Source organism: Vicia villosa, linkage group LG3 (assembly GCF_029867415.1).
Source record: "Vicia villosa cultivar HV-30 ecotype Madison, WI linkage group LG3, Vvil1.0, whole genome shotgun sequence".
Classification (NCBI taxonomy): Eukaryota; Viridiplantae; Streptophyta; class Magnoliopsida; order Fabales; family Fabaceae; genus Vicia; species Vicia villosa.
Window position 1 is genome coordinate 21,641,144 of NC_081182.1, and position 17,751 is coordinate 21,658,894.

The following is a 17,751-nucleotide window of genomic DNA, read 5'->3' on the forward strand; positions in this document are numbered from 1 at the left end:
AATTATAACTACAAACTATCAGCCCAATCTCAAACGATCAGCTCTCTCTTGTAGGCCAATGAGAAACCACTACAAACTCCATTTATAATAATGATTCATTCAAAATACATAATTAATAGAAAAATACTTTGACCAATTACTTCATTTTCCCATTAATATTCGTTATTTTGATAAGTAACTTCGTATTTCCGTCAATATTTCAAATTTCTTCCCGTTAATTTTCAATATTTTGATCAGTAACTTCATGTTCTTGTTAATATTCATTATTTTGATCAGTAACTCCTTGCTCCCGTTAATATTCATTATTTTGATCAATAAGTTCGTGTTCCCCTTAATATTCCAAATTCGTTTCTGTTCATATTCAAAAAATTTATCAGTAACTTATTGTTTATGTTAATATTCAAAAATTTATCAGTAACTTCGTGTTCCTGTTAATATTCAATATTTTGTCAATAACTCCGTGTTCCCGTCATCCTTTATTATTTTGATCAGTAACTTCGTGTTCCCGTTAATTTTTAAATTTTGGATCATTAACTGAATGTTTTCGATAATATTCACAATTTTGATCATTAACTTTGTGCTCCCGTTAATATTTAATATTTTAATATATAACTCCGTGCTCCCGTTAATATTTAATATTTTGATCAGTAACTCCGTGTTCCCAGTAATATTCAATATTTTGATCAATAAACTTCATTTCCCGTTAATATTCAATATTTTGACCAGTAACTTCATGTTCCCCTTGATATTTAATATTTTGATCAGTAACTTCGTGTTCTCGTTGATATTCAATATTTTGTTCACTAACTTCATGTTCCCGTTAAAAATCAATATTTTGATCAGTAACTTCATGTTATCGCTAATATTCATTATTTTGATCACTAACTTCGTGTTTCCGTTAATATTCCAAATTTGTTCCTGTTAATATTCAATAGTAACTTCATGTTCCCCTTGATATTTAATGTTTTGATCAGTAACTTCGTGTTCTCGTTGATATTCAATATTTTGTTCAGTAACTTCATGTTCCTGTTAAAATTCAATATTTTGATCAGTAACTTCATGTTATCGCTAATATTCATTATTTTGATCTCTAACTTCATGTTTCCGTTAATATTCCAAATTTGTTCCTGTTAATATTCAATAGTTTGATTAATAACGCCATGTTTCCGTTATTATTCAATATTTTTAGCAGTAACTCCATGTTCACGTTAATATTTTATACTTTACTCTGTAATTTAATACTCACGTTAATATTCAATATTTTGATTACTAACTTCAAAATATTTGTGACTCTTAATATAACATAAAGAATATTTGTGACTCTTAATATAACATATACAATTAAATAAATACTTAAAAATATTAAAAGACATAAAAAAAATTAAATTAATATTTATGATGATTAATTTAATTAATTGTAACTAATTTATATTTATTTTATTTTATGATTCAATTAATGGATAAGATTAATTTTCGACCTAATGAATTTTGATTACCAATTAAATAATTTTAATAGAGTTTTTTAACATAAAATAATTTTATTGCTAGTGTTTTGTATTTTTTAATTAATTATTAATATACAAATTAAAGCCTATAAAAATATTTTTCGAATCACTAAATAACTATATTAATAGTTAAATAATATATACTCATGGTTATTATCTTTAAAATGAAACAAATATTTTTTCTATTATATTATTATTATTATATATTTTTTATCATAAACTATTTTATAAATGCTTTTTTATAATATAATTATTTGTTATTATTGTAAATAATTAACACCTTCAATAAAATTAATAACATGACTCTATATTTATTGAAAAAATATTTTCTACCACTATATCTTCTTGTATTCAAAAAATAAAAAATGATATATTTTTATATAAATTATGATTTTTATTATAATTATATAATAATAAAAAATTTAATATAACTATATAATAGTCACAATCCTTAATATAACTAGGGGTGTTCGCGGTGCGGTTTGGTTCGGTTTTGAGCATAAAAGTCATCCTAACCGCGAGATAAAAATGCATGCGGTTCGGTTTGGTTCGGTTAATTTTTAAAAAGTCATCCAAACCAAACCAAACCAAACCAATGCGGTTAGGATCGGTTCGGTGGGCTGCGGTTTACACCATAAAATAAAAATGTACTGAAATAAAAAAAGAAAAATAATTCATTCTTCCATACATTTATTACATATATTACAGTACCATTAAAAAAAAGTTTTTCATACTAATTACACCAAAATAATTCATTCTTCCATACATGTATTTTACACCAAAATTACTACCATATAAGTGTATCATGTATTTTACAGTACCATACTATGTATTTTACATATACTACATACTAAATTACTAGTATAACTTCAGTTATTCATACTACATACTATATACAGTTTTTCATACTAATAAACTACATACTAACTAATAAACTACATACTACATATACAAGTATCAGATAACTTCAGTTATAAATATTAATACAACATTACAACTTCAGGACTAAATATTATCAGTACTACATATACACCAAATGCTTCTCTAGAATGAGTGAGAGAGAAATCAGAGAATGAAGTTGAAATGTTGAATAGGAAGGAAGAATGAAGGAATAGTGAGTCACGTGACGTGAGTGTGCAATATTGTAATTGGATTGGAAATTCAAAAGTTTAGTTAAATATGCGGTTCAGTTCGGTTTGGTTCGGTTTTGTGAAATGAAAACCGCAAACCGAACCGAACCGTGCGGTTCGGCCAAAAAATCATCCAAAACCATCCAAACCAAACGCGGTTTTTGCGGTTTTCGGTTTGGATTGGTTCGGTTTGCGGTTTTCCTTTTGGATTGGTTCGGATACGATCACCCCTAAATATAACTATATATTAGTATTATATATTTATATTAATAATTTTAGTTAATACGGAATTATATTAATTTTTTATTTTTATTTTTTAATACAACCATATATATTAGTAGCAAATATTTTTCAAATTAATATCACTATATTCACGGTTTAAATTAATAGTGGGTTTCAGGTAAGAAAAGAGTGTAGGAGATTTAAATTAATAAATATTTATGACTCTTAATATATCATATAGAATTAAATAAGTACTTAAAGAATATTAAAAAACATAAACAAAAATGTAGAGTAATATTTATAATAATTAAATTAATTAATTGTAACTGATTTCTATTTTATATATTAATGTAAATTGATCTTTTGATATTAATGTTATAAAAATTTGTTGAAAAAACTCGTAGCAAATATTGCAATGAGGAATGATGATATTAAATTGCTTGATGGTTTTTCGTATATTTTGTGTATATTGGCTACATAAAATAAGAGATATTTGGTCTATATCTTAGTTTTTAATTTGTAATATTTTATTACATTTTATATTTTTTTTGTTAGTTTAATTCTTTTGTGAGGAGAGATTAAATTGCACCATAAATTATATTTAATCTATGACATTATTGTAATTTAATAGTTATAAATGATCATTTAATAATTGAAACGATTCTTTAAAAAAATAATATTATTCAATTTTTTATCATAAATAAATTACATTTTATTTGACCCAGAAGTTATTTAACCAAGAAATTTTATTATTTTTTAAAATAGAATCATAATTTAAAATATTATTCTAATTGTTACTTGAATTATAAAATTTTGACCGGGATGCAACATATATTTAAACGTGGTTTGAAAAAAAAGACATGTGCGTCCTATTTTTTTTCAACTTTCGTATTTTAATTGACAATGAGATTTGCAAATTGTAGCACATAATTTAATATTTTTATAAAAAGTATCATCATCTCCATTTATTTTATTTTATTTTATAAAAATTGTAGTGCATCCTTTTTATTTTATTTTATTTACTTTCATAGAATAAAAAGTATATTATCTCTCCATTTATTTCTAATTACTAACTGTTTAATGATTGAATTTAACACATATTTATGTAACATTATTGGTGCACTACGTATCATCATCAAGATTTGTTTTTTAAATTACTAACAATTTAGTTTATCATTATCTTCCATTAATAAAAAAATAAAAACTTGACATTAAATATCAATAAATTAAAAAATTTAATTCAATAAATAACTTATTTAGAATATTTAAAACACAAATAAAAATCATTAAAACATAAAATCAAACCATTAATTTAAAATAATTATGTATGTTTTTTTTTTACTGATCCCAAATGATCACTGCATTGGTCTGCCGACAAATTACTTTAAATTTAAAGTATAGAAATTGAAAATAATTTAAAGACCATGGTAGATATATTTAATATCTTTTGAAGCTTAAATTTATTTCTGGGTAATAATATGCTTCACAAATGAAATAGCTGACTTTTTGTAACCAAACAAAGGTAGCAAAAGATGATCCACCGAAACTGTGTCGATAATACCATCTAAAGTATTCATTGCAACCTTCATCCGATCCGGATCACGGCATATCAGAAATGAATCAGCAGCCAAGTGTTTTAATGCTTCCTTTTTTGTGTTTGGCGATGTACTAATTACAGTGACATTAACACCAAAAACTTTGGCAAACTCAACAGCCATGTGACCAAAACCACCAAGTCCAACAACACCTACATGAAGCTCTGCTTTATAGACAGCGATACCAGCACAAAGGAGTGGTGCAACAACTTCAAGTGGTATGAGTCCTGGAAGTTATATAATGACACTCTAAGATAACTGAAGTGAAAAATGGTTTATTATATATATTATAGATGCAAGAAAGTTACCTTATATTTAAATAGCAGCCTTCTCCTGTTCAGGGGAAGCCTCAGCAGCCTCTTGTTCAAGAGCAGCCTCTTCCTGTTCGGGCGAAGCCTCAGCAACCTCCCTTTCCTCACGAATAGCTTCATCCAAACAATTGATTAAATCCTCCTTTAAACCTTTGGTTGGTAACTTCCTTTTCTTCAACTCCTCTCTCAACTCTGTAACCTTCCACTGATTAATGGGCTTATCATTCAGAATCGGGTATTTCGAATTTGACGACATTGTATCTAAAATGTAAATGACTGAACACCTTCCTTGACCTGAAATCAGCCATTAAACTCATTAAACTCTCAGCAACAAAGAAAAACAAACAGCCTAATAACTCAAACAATATGCATCAGAGCAAAAAAACAACAGGTTCGACATTAAATCACCGCAAACTAAACCAGATTTTTTCAGAAATCAAGGCCGCAAAAATTATTGATTCAAATTGCAACCTAGCTGAAGTAAATTAATCCAAAAAAATCCCAAATTGAAAGAGGCAGATCCGAGACAACAGAACAATTTCACAATTTCAAATAACAATTGCTAATAGTAAATGAAAAAATATTCATAAAAAATCATTTTTACTCACAATAATGATAATTATATTGGAGGAGAATCGATGAATGACTCTTCTTCCTGCAACTTCTATTCTGGCTCTCTCATCCTCTCTATTCAGATCCATCTACATAATTTGTTTCCAAAACCATGAAATAAAAGAGTACATTTGAATTGAAATACAGCAGAAATAATACATCATATACTAATTAGTAATCAAGCAAATATGCATTATTTGATAACATACCTCTTATTCCTGTCGACAATCGCAGACTGCTAATAATCGATAACACTAAAGCCTTCTTTTAATACCAGTCAATAGCAGCAAATTCACACATAACTAAACAAAATCATATTTTAAAAAATCAGATCTATGAATCAGTAAAACCTAGACAAAATCAAAATCATCATAAATTACTCATCATAAATTACAACCCCATTAGTCTCATAAGCATGACCAGTCATATAAAGCATAACCAATATCTGAACTGGGCCACCCTGGCTTGCAATCTTATCACAAAATCAACCACTGTTGGATCCATTTGAGAGAGTATCCCATGCACCTGAAAAGTAATGAAAGAAAAGAGCAAGATAAAATACATTTTCCAGACAATAATTGATATCTAAACCAAACAGCAATGTAAAACTTCGAGAAAGTTTTCAATCAAATCCAACAGATTGCTATTCTGATATCGCGAAGTCAAAGCATAGATCATATCATATCAAATTTAACAGCAAATAAAGAAATTTACCCTTAGATGTGAACACGACACTCCAATCATATGCAACCCGCTTACCGCTGTCTGTGTGGAAGACCACTATTTAGATATCCCAATCTGCTGTCAATTGAGTTTAGATTAGTAGACAATAAGATAGAATTCGAAATATAGAAAAGTAGAATTCATGAATGGTTAAAAGTTGCGACCTTTGCGACCTCTATGATGAATGCATTTTGAATTATGAACAATATAAAGTAACAAATTGTTTAACAAAACATCAAATATCAAAACTGGAGTAGATAGAACAACTCACCCATTGCTTGTAGCATTCAGTGCTATAACTGCCAATAACTCACCAAACATCAAACATCAAACATCAAACATCAAATAACAATCTATAACTGCCAATAAGATCTTAAACATGCTTTTAGATGGAACAACTCACCCGTTGCTTGTAGCATTCAATGCTATGGCTAAATCTGTATCCAATAAATTACAATCCACACATCAAATAATTAAGATGATAGAATATGCATACCATATTCTTTTCTCAGAAAAAATATTACAAACAATTCAAAACGAATATAAAAAGCATTTCATACATTGGTGCTTCAGAAGACACTGCATCAGACTTTCCCGCTTGCTGAGAGAAAGTGCAAAAAATATATCAGTAAACGCCAACACTACAATTTCACCGCACAAATCGAAAAAGCTAAAGAACAAACCGAGAAATCACAATCAAAGGAAACCATTACCTTGTTCAATCGAGTGTGCTTGTCATTCAACAGTCTGCTCTTAACCGCCTGCCTCAGATTCGAGTCTAAACTCAAAGTACCATTCGAAACAGCCACTGTTGCTGCCACCTCTTCATCTTTCCCGACTTTGTTCTTTCTCACCAAACCTGCATTCACACCTTTACCACTTGGCTGTTTCACTTTCTTATCCTTCACAGGACCATTATATGTTCTCAATTTCTCCGTTTCATCTCCAATTTCCACGTTCCCGTCCTATAATTAACAAAAACACAAACACAATCAAATAAGAAAAACAATAAATCAACGAACCAATTCATACCTAAATTAATCTCACCTTCAAAATTCCAACATTGTTTCCCTCTATTTTCCCATTCAAGCAAAACCGATCAGAAAATGCACATGAAAGGAATCTATCTAATCTGCATCAAAAAACAAACCTTATCTGAAAATTCAGACAAAACCCAATAATTGCTTCAATCAGTGTGCGAATGGAAGCTTGTTGACGGATCCGCAAATTGTTGTTCGTGAATCTGATGTCGCAACCGTGCTCCATGGTTTGTTTTTCAATCAGTGTGCGAATGGAAGCTTGTTGACGGATCCGCAAATTGTTGTTCGTGAATCTGATGTCGCAACCGTGCTCCATGGTTTGTTTTTCACCTTATGCAATTGAATGGAATATGGAGAGAAAAGAATCGAGTGAGAAACAGAAACAGAAACAAATTATGGATTAGGGTTTATGAAGCGATGCGATTGATAATGGGAAAAGGGAGAGAATAGCATTTGAAAGAGAAACGGTTTTTGCGAAACCGCTGTAGAAGAAGAAGATTTGTTACCGATGACGGTGCTCCGCACGTTGTGAATCTGTTGCGGTCCAATGATGAATTTGTGGTAATGGTTGTGATAAGGGTTGATGAAAGGTTGTGTGAAGTACTGAGTATTTGAATTAGGGTTAGCATTTGGGGAAGATGAATGTGGAGAGTAGTAACCGCTGGAAGTTTGTAACGTGAAATGAATTGATGAAGAGAATTTGGAGAAAGTTTGTAACGTGAAATGAATAGGAGAAAGAGGATACTTAAGTAACTGCAATTTGAGAAGTGTAACAGTCGTAGCATGAGCATAAAATTGAGAAAAGTGACGTGGAAAATTGAGAGAAGAGTTGCTGATGTGGATAGCCTAAGAAAGTCCCAAATGGTAGACTTTTCTTATATGATAGATTATTATTATTTTAAACAATTTGATTGGGTAGAATTAATGGTCAAGATGTAGAGTAAGTCTTCATAACTTATTCTTGGATTAAAAATATTATATATATATATATATATATATATATATATATATATATATATATATATATATATATATATATATATATATGTATATATATATGAGGATGGTTATATTTACTCCAGGAGTAAGTTATTATTACTTACTCCAAATCTAGACCATTGATTCTTTTCAATATAATGGTTAAAAATAATAAGTAATTAAATTTGGACAGAGAAAATTATTACTTATTATTTTTAACCATTAGATTGAGAAGAATCAATGGTCTAGATTTGGAGTAAGTTATAATAACTTACTCGTGGAATAAATATAACCCTCCTTTTATATATATATATATATATATATATATATATATATATATATATATATATATATATATATATATATATATATATATATATATATATATATATATATATATATATATATATATATCACGAAGAGAATTAGTGGTTGGAAACTCATCAAGTTGGAAGAACTGCCATATATAAGCAATCAAGTTGGAAGGACTGCCAAATTATTATAACAACTTGTTTGTTTTACATAAGCAATCAAGTTGGAAGGGCTGCCATAGATAATCTAACTCAAAATGTGAAAAATATTAAAAAATTGGATATATTTTTCAACTAAAATTTCGACCTTAGTTTACATACTCATCTATATCTAATTTTAACTCAACTGAGAATAACTTTATTATGTAGATAGTGGTATGTTGGTAGTTATCAAGAGGTGCACAATTTTAAGCACAATGGATAAACCTCATACCATATAAAAATTCAGAATTTGACTCTTCAAAGGGCCAAGATGTGCCATTCTTACTATTAAAAAGTAACCAAACAACGGCAAAATATGTAAGGATTAGCTAAGGAATGAGGTAGTTGATATGTACTAATTAGATTAAACTGAGGCGTAGATTATTGGTCAAAGTTTAAGAGTTCAATCACATAGAACAATATTTTTTTATGGGATCTTTTCAAAAAGGGGGAAAATTAGATTTTTATGGGATCCTTAAAAAATATACTAGATGTATTGAGAATCTCTCAAAGCATATTTTTATTAAAGAAAATTTAGTTTGGTCCTGTTTAATGGTATATCTTACTATTTTTAATAAAATATTATATTTATTCTCTATATTTTTATTATTAAAATAATTTTTACTAAAAATAGTTAAGGTTGAATTTTATCCTAAGTTTCAATTGGTTTGTAATTTCTCCTCCTTCTATAACCAAGGTTGAGTATTCCTAATATTCTAGTTAATATATTTCTTGCTTAAATTTTTTTTTTTGTGATATTGACTCCAAATTATTATTTTGTGTATAACCTCACTTCCACACATTGTAGGCACGTTGATAAATAAAAAATATTGGATACTATGATTAGCTGACAAACAAAAATTATTTAATAGGGTTAAATTAACTTAAACATCATCATCATCATCAGCTTACGTAAACATCTATATGCATTTACATAATGATTAAGTTGATGAAGTAATCATATTAGTACCTAGCAAAGCTACCACCTCTACTCATGGTCACGATTCATTATTCACACTTTGAGAAAATCAACACCATGCTACAAACAGAGTGTACAGCATAACATGCAAGATGAATGAGGACAATCATATATGGGTACGGCTGAAACAAATTCATTGATGAGCCTTTCTCTTCATAGACATATTTACAGTGAGAATTGTGTTTTTCTTCATTACAAGGTACTTCCCTGTTCGGCAACATAGTTAATACTCAACTGCTACCAAACCCAGCTTTGTTACATTTCACAGTAATCAAGCGTGTTGCATTGTCCGTGCTAAGATTGTCTTTTAAGAAAAAATGTCTTGTTGAGTGTTAAGTTGAAATATATAAATTAAAATTAACTTTGATTTTTAAATAATGTAAGATTATTTTAATTAGTTTGAAACATTTGTTCACTAATCAAGGTTAAGAGATACTGTTAAGAGTCTCACATCAGACAATATATGGCCTAAACATGTACTTATAAGTGGGGGCAATCTTCACCTTACAAGCCGGTTTTGTAGGGTTGAGTTAGGCTCAACCACACTTCTTAACATAGTATTAGAGACTGGTTTAAAATCCAGTGGACCACCTTCTATGGTTTTCGCTATCGGGTCATCCACCATTTATTTCCACGCTCCAATTGTCTAGTCCTGGGCGTGAGGGGGTGTGCTACAAGTCCCACATCAGACAATATATGGCCTAAACACTTACTTATAAGTGGGGGCAATCCTCACCCTATAAGCCGGTTTTGTAGGATTGAGTTACGCCCAACCACACTTCTTAACAGACACGTTGTTAACTTTGAGTTCTTAAAAATGGCATCTATGAAACATGAAATTTTTTAAAATTGTGAAATATCGGTACGAAATACGCATCCATACTTGGTACACATACTGTACTCGTGGTACTTTTTTATTTTTATTATTCAATTTAAAATGAAATTTGTAATTTTCTCAAATATCAATATAATATATTTATGTATTTTAATTTCTTTGGCATTGTATCTTAACATCATTTTTTATTTTTTAAACTTTTATTAGTAATGTTTTGTCGTAAACTTAACGATTTAGTTCTCTATTCATACATTTTATAAAAAACTCTTATTATTTTACTAACGTATTCATACCTTAGTTTTTTTCTAAATGTTATATCACATACTAGTATTAGTACCTGCACGGGATACCGTATACGTACCTATGCATTATGGGGACATCTTCTCTACCCATCATAAAAAGTTGGGTAGTGTACATTCTACCAATCACATTGCATCATTTAATTTTGTCTTATTTAATTAATTACTAAATAATATACTTTTTGATTGTTTCCAAAGCATTTTACATTAAAGGTAATTCTACCCAACTTTTTGTGTTGGGTAGATAAGAATTCACCATGCATTATAGGATGACATCAATGTTTCGGTTGACTTCAAGTCAGCGCCACTACGATTACGAGATATTGTCTATTTTGGATGTGAGAATCCTCACAATTTTACCCTTTAAAAAATGTGTCTTATTGAATTGAAATGTGTGTTATATATAAATTAATTTTAAACTTAACTTCTAAACAATGTGAAAATTGAAATATACGAATGTTTATATAAATTAATTTTAGATTCGATTTTTAAATAATGTAAAACTATGTTTACAAGCCCAAAACACATTGCATGGTTGTCAAAATTAGTGCATATTGAAAAGAATTCTAAAACTCACGTTAAAAATAGTTAGGTAAGGTATAAAAACTTAAGTGTAAGTTTGTTTATGAATTTACAAGCATAAAAAAGCATATGTTTTCGTGATGCTCTATTTTCTAGTTTCTTATTTTCCAAAGCATGTGTATGTTAGAGTGCAGTTTTTGATTTTTTTTTTTATCACAATACCCCAATTTCTCAGCTCAATACCCAAATTACTCCACTTTTTCTCATTAATCATAACTAACTCAATTTCAAATATATATATAAAAAAAAAAAACCTTGTACGGAGTTTCCATTGCTATTTACACACCTTCTTTATTTTAAAATGTCACTTTACTACTATTGACGCTCATTTATAAAGTTCAAAGGAGACTCCAATACTATTGCATATTGGTGCCCCTTCCTTATTTTAATAAGACGCACCAATAGGCCTTTATCACATATATTTTTCTATTTTTTAATTTTATTTATATAATACTTAATTATTATATATTTTATAATATATTTTAGTAGGGGCCGTCAATTATATTTGAGCCTACGTGTGACGAATTTTATATAAATTTGTGAATCATTTTTGCACACATTCCGTCATTTTCTTCTCAACTTTTTTGTTTATTTGTTCCAACATGGGTGTTATTGAAAATGTTTTTTTTAACAAGGAACAAGCCTCCATTTAAGATCGAGTTTAGGGTTTATTGAAATTTCAGCGGTTTGAAGAATGCATGAACTATTGATTAAGGGAACATCAGAATGGAGGGGAAAGAAATGTTAGAAGACTATACAAACTTACTTCACTCATATCAATTGTGGATGATAATGACTATATCCAATATTACAGGCTAACAGTTAAACTTGATTTAGATGTGGAAGCTATGATTTACAACGTTGTAAATGATGGATATGAAATTGTTTTGATTGTTGCATTGTAATAGGTCATGTAAGCATTGTCATGATTTTAATATGATGTTAGTGTTGTTCTTCTTTTTTATAACATGAAGTTATTATTTATATAATATGAAATTTATAAGTAATGTATCACAAAATGAAATTTTAATTAGAAATGGTTTCAACAGTGGGACAACGCTTTTGTGTATGATCAATAAGATGATACAATTTGTATTTTGTTTGCAACTTATAAGTGGTGACCGTTTCAGTTCTAATATGTATGTTTTTTAGATGACCTTTTTTCTTCCTTCACATATTTTCACTGTGGAAAATTATATCCCCTTGATATGTATGGCAAGTTTCTTTATTGGATACCAGTGGGAAGCTTTCATTGTTAACATCAAATAAGTTAACAACCTTGTAAACATCAGACATGTGCAAGAAAATGTTATAGTGACCACTAGAACATGCCACAATAACATGTGAGCATGGCACGTGGAATGCTCAAAACCTTCCGCAGTCGCACCAACCTTTAACATAATAATGTCGCAAATGGTCATCCCTCATTGTGGTTCATTGTCTCTTCGACACTGAAACACAAGTTTTGAGGGTCAAATCTTGTTACGATGTGTTTGTTTAATTTTCCAATTTCCTCCTTCATCACCTTCATGCAATTTTTAGTAAATAATTGTCCTGATTCTAACATTGAACTTCATTTTGAACCTTTACTAGAAAGTAGTGCTCCCAGCCTATAGAAGGTTGCTCTCACCAATGTTGTTATGGGTAGGTTCAGAGTGCCTATATAGACAAAGTTCATTAATTCAACAAGATTTGTTGTCATGTGACTCCATCACTAACCCTCGGCAAATTCCCTTGTCCATTTCTCCATAAGAATGTTATCCATCCACCTTAAAGGTTGTTCATTTGAAATCATGTTTCATTGCAGTAGTGTTTGAATGATGATTGGTTTAAAGCATATCCTACATTATAAACATAATTAATTTCAGTCTATAATAAATACATACTAAAACAGTAAACATACATCCAATCCCAACAAGAAAGAGATTTAGTTACCCATGATAACTAAATACAAAGAGAAGAATGAAGAAGAACAAGCATCCACCGTGATTTCCCGACGATTGATGCAAACCCCAACTCCAATTCTTCAAGCTGCACCCTCTCTTGTTGTTTTCTCAGCCTCTCTCCCTCCAAAAATGGTTCTAAACCCTAAAATAATAATGAAACCCCCAAAATTATTTTTCTACCTTATTTACACATTTTCTGCTAAGCCAAATTCGCTCTGCGCCAAAAAGTTGCGCCCGAAAAAATGTCCTTTTTGCCTCACTCATCTAGCGCAAAATGATCAAACCCCCTGGGAAAAATATCTAATTTCGCCCGACGATCAAAAATCTCGCTCGTCGAATTCCATGCTTTAAGATTGCCCGGCGGCCAAGCCTCTATTTGCCACTGGAAAGCTATTGACTTGTCTCAACTCTGATTCTCTCCTAGCTCGTTTGACGACCACAAAGCATTCCACATGCTTCTTGCTCGCCTGAGCCTGAGGACCACAAAGCATTATGCATGCTAAGAAGTCTTCCTAGGGATGAAGACAAATGCATTAGTTAATCAATTTTAATATTAATTTTTAGTAAACTAACAAATACATTTTATGCATCAGGTTATCATAAGGCCATATATGACCATACAAGATGTTTATCTAAGGGGTGGAGACGTTGCAGTCATCTGGACTTCAACAACACCAATTATTAAATTCACTATTATAGAAATGGACCATAGTGATATAGTTAACCTACAATATGACATGCATCAGAACATCATATTATTACTGAGGTGCTTCAAAGATAAACATAAAAGTAAAATGTCAGACTAATAGGAATTTGAAAACTAGAAAAACTTCAACAAGGCAGAGTATCATCAATGAAGGAACCACCGTAACTTTGTCATGGATGACTATGTCATGCCAACTGAATGTAAACCAATTCCTCAATTCATGGCATAATATAGATCGATTACAATTGGCTATCTATCTTAAACTAGATTGTTAGTTGACACACATGAACAAACACCATCTTCAAACGTCCAACATAACCAACAACAAACATATACCCATATCCCAACTCACAAAAAATTACCAAACCAAACCATAACTTTTCATTAACACCAAAAAACTAATACATGCCATGCATCCATATCTTAACATAGCAAAATTACCAAATCACACAACAACCTTTCATTAAAACGCAAAAGCAATACATGTCAAACATTCAATCAAAAAGCCAAAAGTATAACATTTTCTACCAACAGCAACCCCAAGATTTTAATCAATCTTTCCGGCAACAAACATCAGTCACCAACCCATCATACTCATACCAATACCATAAACAACATCTCAGACATGCACATAAATTTCCAAACACCGCCACAACAAATTCTTTTTCACCCCACACAAACATTCACACCAAATTCACCGCTCCATAAAAAATACTATCGCCCAATCATTACCACATCAACCCAAACGACAACTCAACCAGACTTTCAATACGTGGGTAATGAATTAAATTACAACAACGTGACAACCAATTTGAACCTCTTAGACAAACTCAAAGACTTTTTTTTTTCTTGATGAAGGTGCGAGAACTTTTTCTAACCCACCTCAGCATATTCAATTAAGACCTCAACGACAATTAGCACATCGTCAATGTTAAAATAAAGGTCACTTTGATAGAATGTATCATTAATATAAAAAAATTGTAATATAATTTTTATTATATTTAAGTAATACTTTATAAATTTTCCTAATTAAATTATTTTACGAATTATTTTTATCTAAGAATTTGTTATAAAAAATAAAATAATTATAATAATTGACAATAATTAAACAAGAATATTATATTAAACAATAATTTAAAAATAAATTAACAAATAAATAATTAAATAAAAACAAATAAAAGTAAAATAAGGAGGAAGGTCTTGGTCTACGAGCATCTCCTCTTAAAGCAAGGGAGCACTAATAGCATTTGCGATGCCATGATAATATAAGATTTATCTTGAAAAAAGGAATAATTTGTCCATTGAGTTGAGAAATTTTGATATTGTGGTAAAAAATCTGGCAATTTTTAGCTTTGTTATTTCCACGTTAAAGTACAATGATACACGAGAAAAGAGCAGTAAAAGGTTAAAACACAACAAAGCATTCACTTAACCTATCCATCATTTTGTCCACGCCAGTCGAAAGAAACGAAACTATGCCTGCTACCAGCTGTAACTCAAATCAATATGGACAAAAATAATGAATATTTAGAATTACACGTGTTGATCAACGGGCTAAAACAAGTGGTACCCCTATCTTTAAACGTTGCCGGTTGTTGATTCATACAGAACATGTGTCATTTCAAATTACTAATATTGATATTGTTTGTTTTCCAAACTGAAGTAGATTTTACTGACAGTAATAAACAGAACAAACTCTGCTAGATCACACAGCATAAATACAGACACTCTTACTACTATGTAACAGTTAGCAAAGAAAAGTTATTTTTTTCAGTTTGTGGGAAAAATCTTTTGAGTAGATTTGCTTTGCAGCCAAAAAGCTTACAGTTGTTGCTTCAGAACAAAATGTTTAGTAGACGTGTCATATCTCTATGGATTTTATTTGTGATGTGGCAACTATTTCATACTAGGAGTAAATAGAATAAGCAAATGCAGACCAGGCCAGATGCAATTTCATAATGTTCATAACACCAAAAACTGGTTTGATATCAATGCCAATTTGTTCAATCATGGTTAAAAGAAGCATATATAGTACTGTGAATAAATAACCATTTAAACTCAAAATACTGAGATTCCCTACAACAACATAACATGAAAAGCATAACAAAATCACAAAGGATTTGAGAGACTTCACTCTAGTAACACATTATTAGCTCTAAAAGCATCAAAATGAAAAACTCAAAAAATTACTAACTCTTGCCCATTTGCTGAGAGGATGCAATGCAAGTGCCTTGTTTGTTACCATCAAATCCTCTTCCTCATGGTTACTTATTTTCCAATTCTTCAATTAAGCTAATCAAAATCAATTCTGCTGATCATTCCTCCTCCCAGACCCATCACCTTCCCTATCCTCAAGCAACCTTCCACTCTCCTCATCAGCCTGCGCAGTTTTCTTCTGCGTCTCCTTAGCCTTAAGCGCCTGCAGCTTCGAATGATTATAATAAGCCACACCAAGAAAAGCAAGCCCATACCCAAACAAATTAATCGGCGTAACAGTATCCTTAATCACACTCCACGAAAACGCAATCAAAAGCCAGTCCTTCACCACGCCAGCCACATTCATCGTCAAAGCAGACGTCTTCCCAACCAACAGAAAAACAGCCAGATTCAAAGCAAATGCACAAAGAGAATTAGTCCCGAAAATTATAAAATCGAAATGAAAACTCGAAGTATCTCTCAAAACAGGAAACTCAACGAGAATCCAAGGAACAGACAAGAAAACTAAACAACAAGGAGCAACATAGTACAAAGACGTTATCGGATTCAACGAAATCCCTTTCGAATTCAACAAGATTTGAATCATAACCAATCTCGTCGCCTCGAAAGCCACCGCACCAAGCTGAAGAATCACACCCCATGTATCAAATCTCGCTTCACCATAAGCCGCCACACCAACACCTAAAGAAATCGAAAGCATGTTAAACATGGTATCATTCTTATAATTCTCTTTCTTCAAACAAACACCAATCGAGTAAACAGCGACCGGCATGAGCGCTTTCAGCATCTGTATAAACGAGACAGAGAGATAGATATACGCCGAATTGGAGAGCCATAGGGACAAAGAATACAGCGCTCCGATTGGGACGACGGAGGAGAGGTAAACTTCGCGCGACATTGAAACGGGTTCGACGAATTTGAAGACGCGAACGAGGAGGATAGCTAGGGTTGCGCAGAAGGACATGTGGATCATGGTTAGGGAGATGGGGAAGGGCCAGTTGTACATCTTTTTGTCGAGGATGTATTTGTTGTAGACGATGACGGTGAAGGATAAGAAGATCCATATCGCTACGTAGGTGTAGGATAACAGGATCTTTTTCATTACGCCATCGCTAACAGATCCACCTTTCCCCATTGTTGAACAACGAAGAAGAAGATGATGAAGAAGATGCAGATGAAGAAGAAGAAGAAAGAGTCAGAGAGTGATAACTGAAAAATAAAAATTTTGCGACTTATAAGGATACAAAACAACTATTTAAATCAGAATAATAGTTAATTATAATATTATTATATTTTTGTTATTATTATTATTACTGTTATTATTTTATTATTATTATTATTTTGTTATTTAAAATGCAGACTAGTAGACTCATACCGTAAGCGACACTTTTGGCTTTATGGCAAAAGTTAATTTTGGTGGGATTCATTTATTTATGGTCAATGTATAATTTTAAATTACGTTATATTGCCGATAATTGTATATATCGTATTCTATACTTTATAAACATTAGAATCAGATTTTTTTAACTTAATTATGTTAAAATTTAAAATGTGGCTTT

The 17,751-nt window shown here is 30.6% G+C and overlaps 2 protein-coding genes across 2 annotated transcripts; both read right to left on the bottom strand.

Annotated features, from left to right (window-relative positions):
- Positions 1–6,089: 6,089 nt before the first annotated feature.
- Positions 6,090–7,454, bottom strand: LOC131657698 (uncharacterized). The gene is made up of 7 exons (XM_058927066.1): positions 7,273–7,454; positions 7,146–7,230; positions 6,812–7,063; positions 6,659–6,699; positions 6,502–6,535; positions 6,370–6,407; positions 6,090–6,176 (listed from the first exon to the last, which is right to left on the bottom strand). The coding sequence occupies exons 1-7, from the start codon at positions 7,452–7,454 to the stop codon at positions 6,131–6,133; spliced, it is 678 nt and encodes a 225-aa protein (XP_058783049.1). The 3' UTR covers positions 6,090–6,130.
- Positions 7,455–16,007: 8,553 nt separating this feature from the next.
- On the bottom strand, positions 16,008–17,416 carry LOC131655110 (probable sugar phosphate/phosphate translocator At5g25400). Its single transcript, XM_058925017.1, has one exon. It carries the CDS (start codon positions 17,325–17,327, stop codon positions 16,278–16,280), a length of 1,050 nt encoding a protein of 349 aa, XP_058781000.1. The 5' UTR covers positions 17,328–17,416; the 3' UTR covers positions 16,008–16,277.
- Between the last annotated feature and the right edge of the window lie 335 nt (positions 17,417–17,751).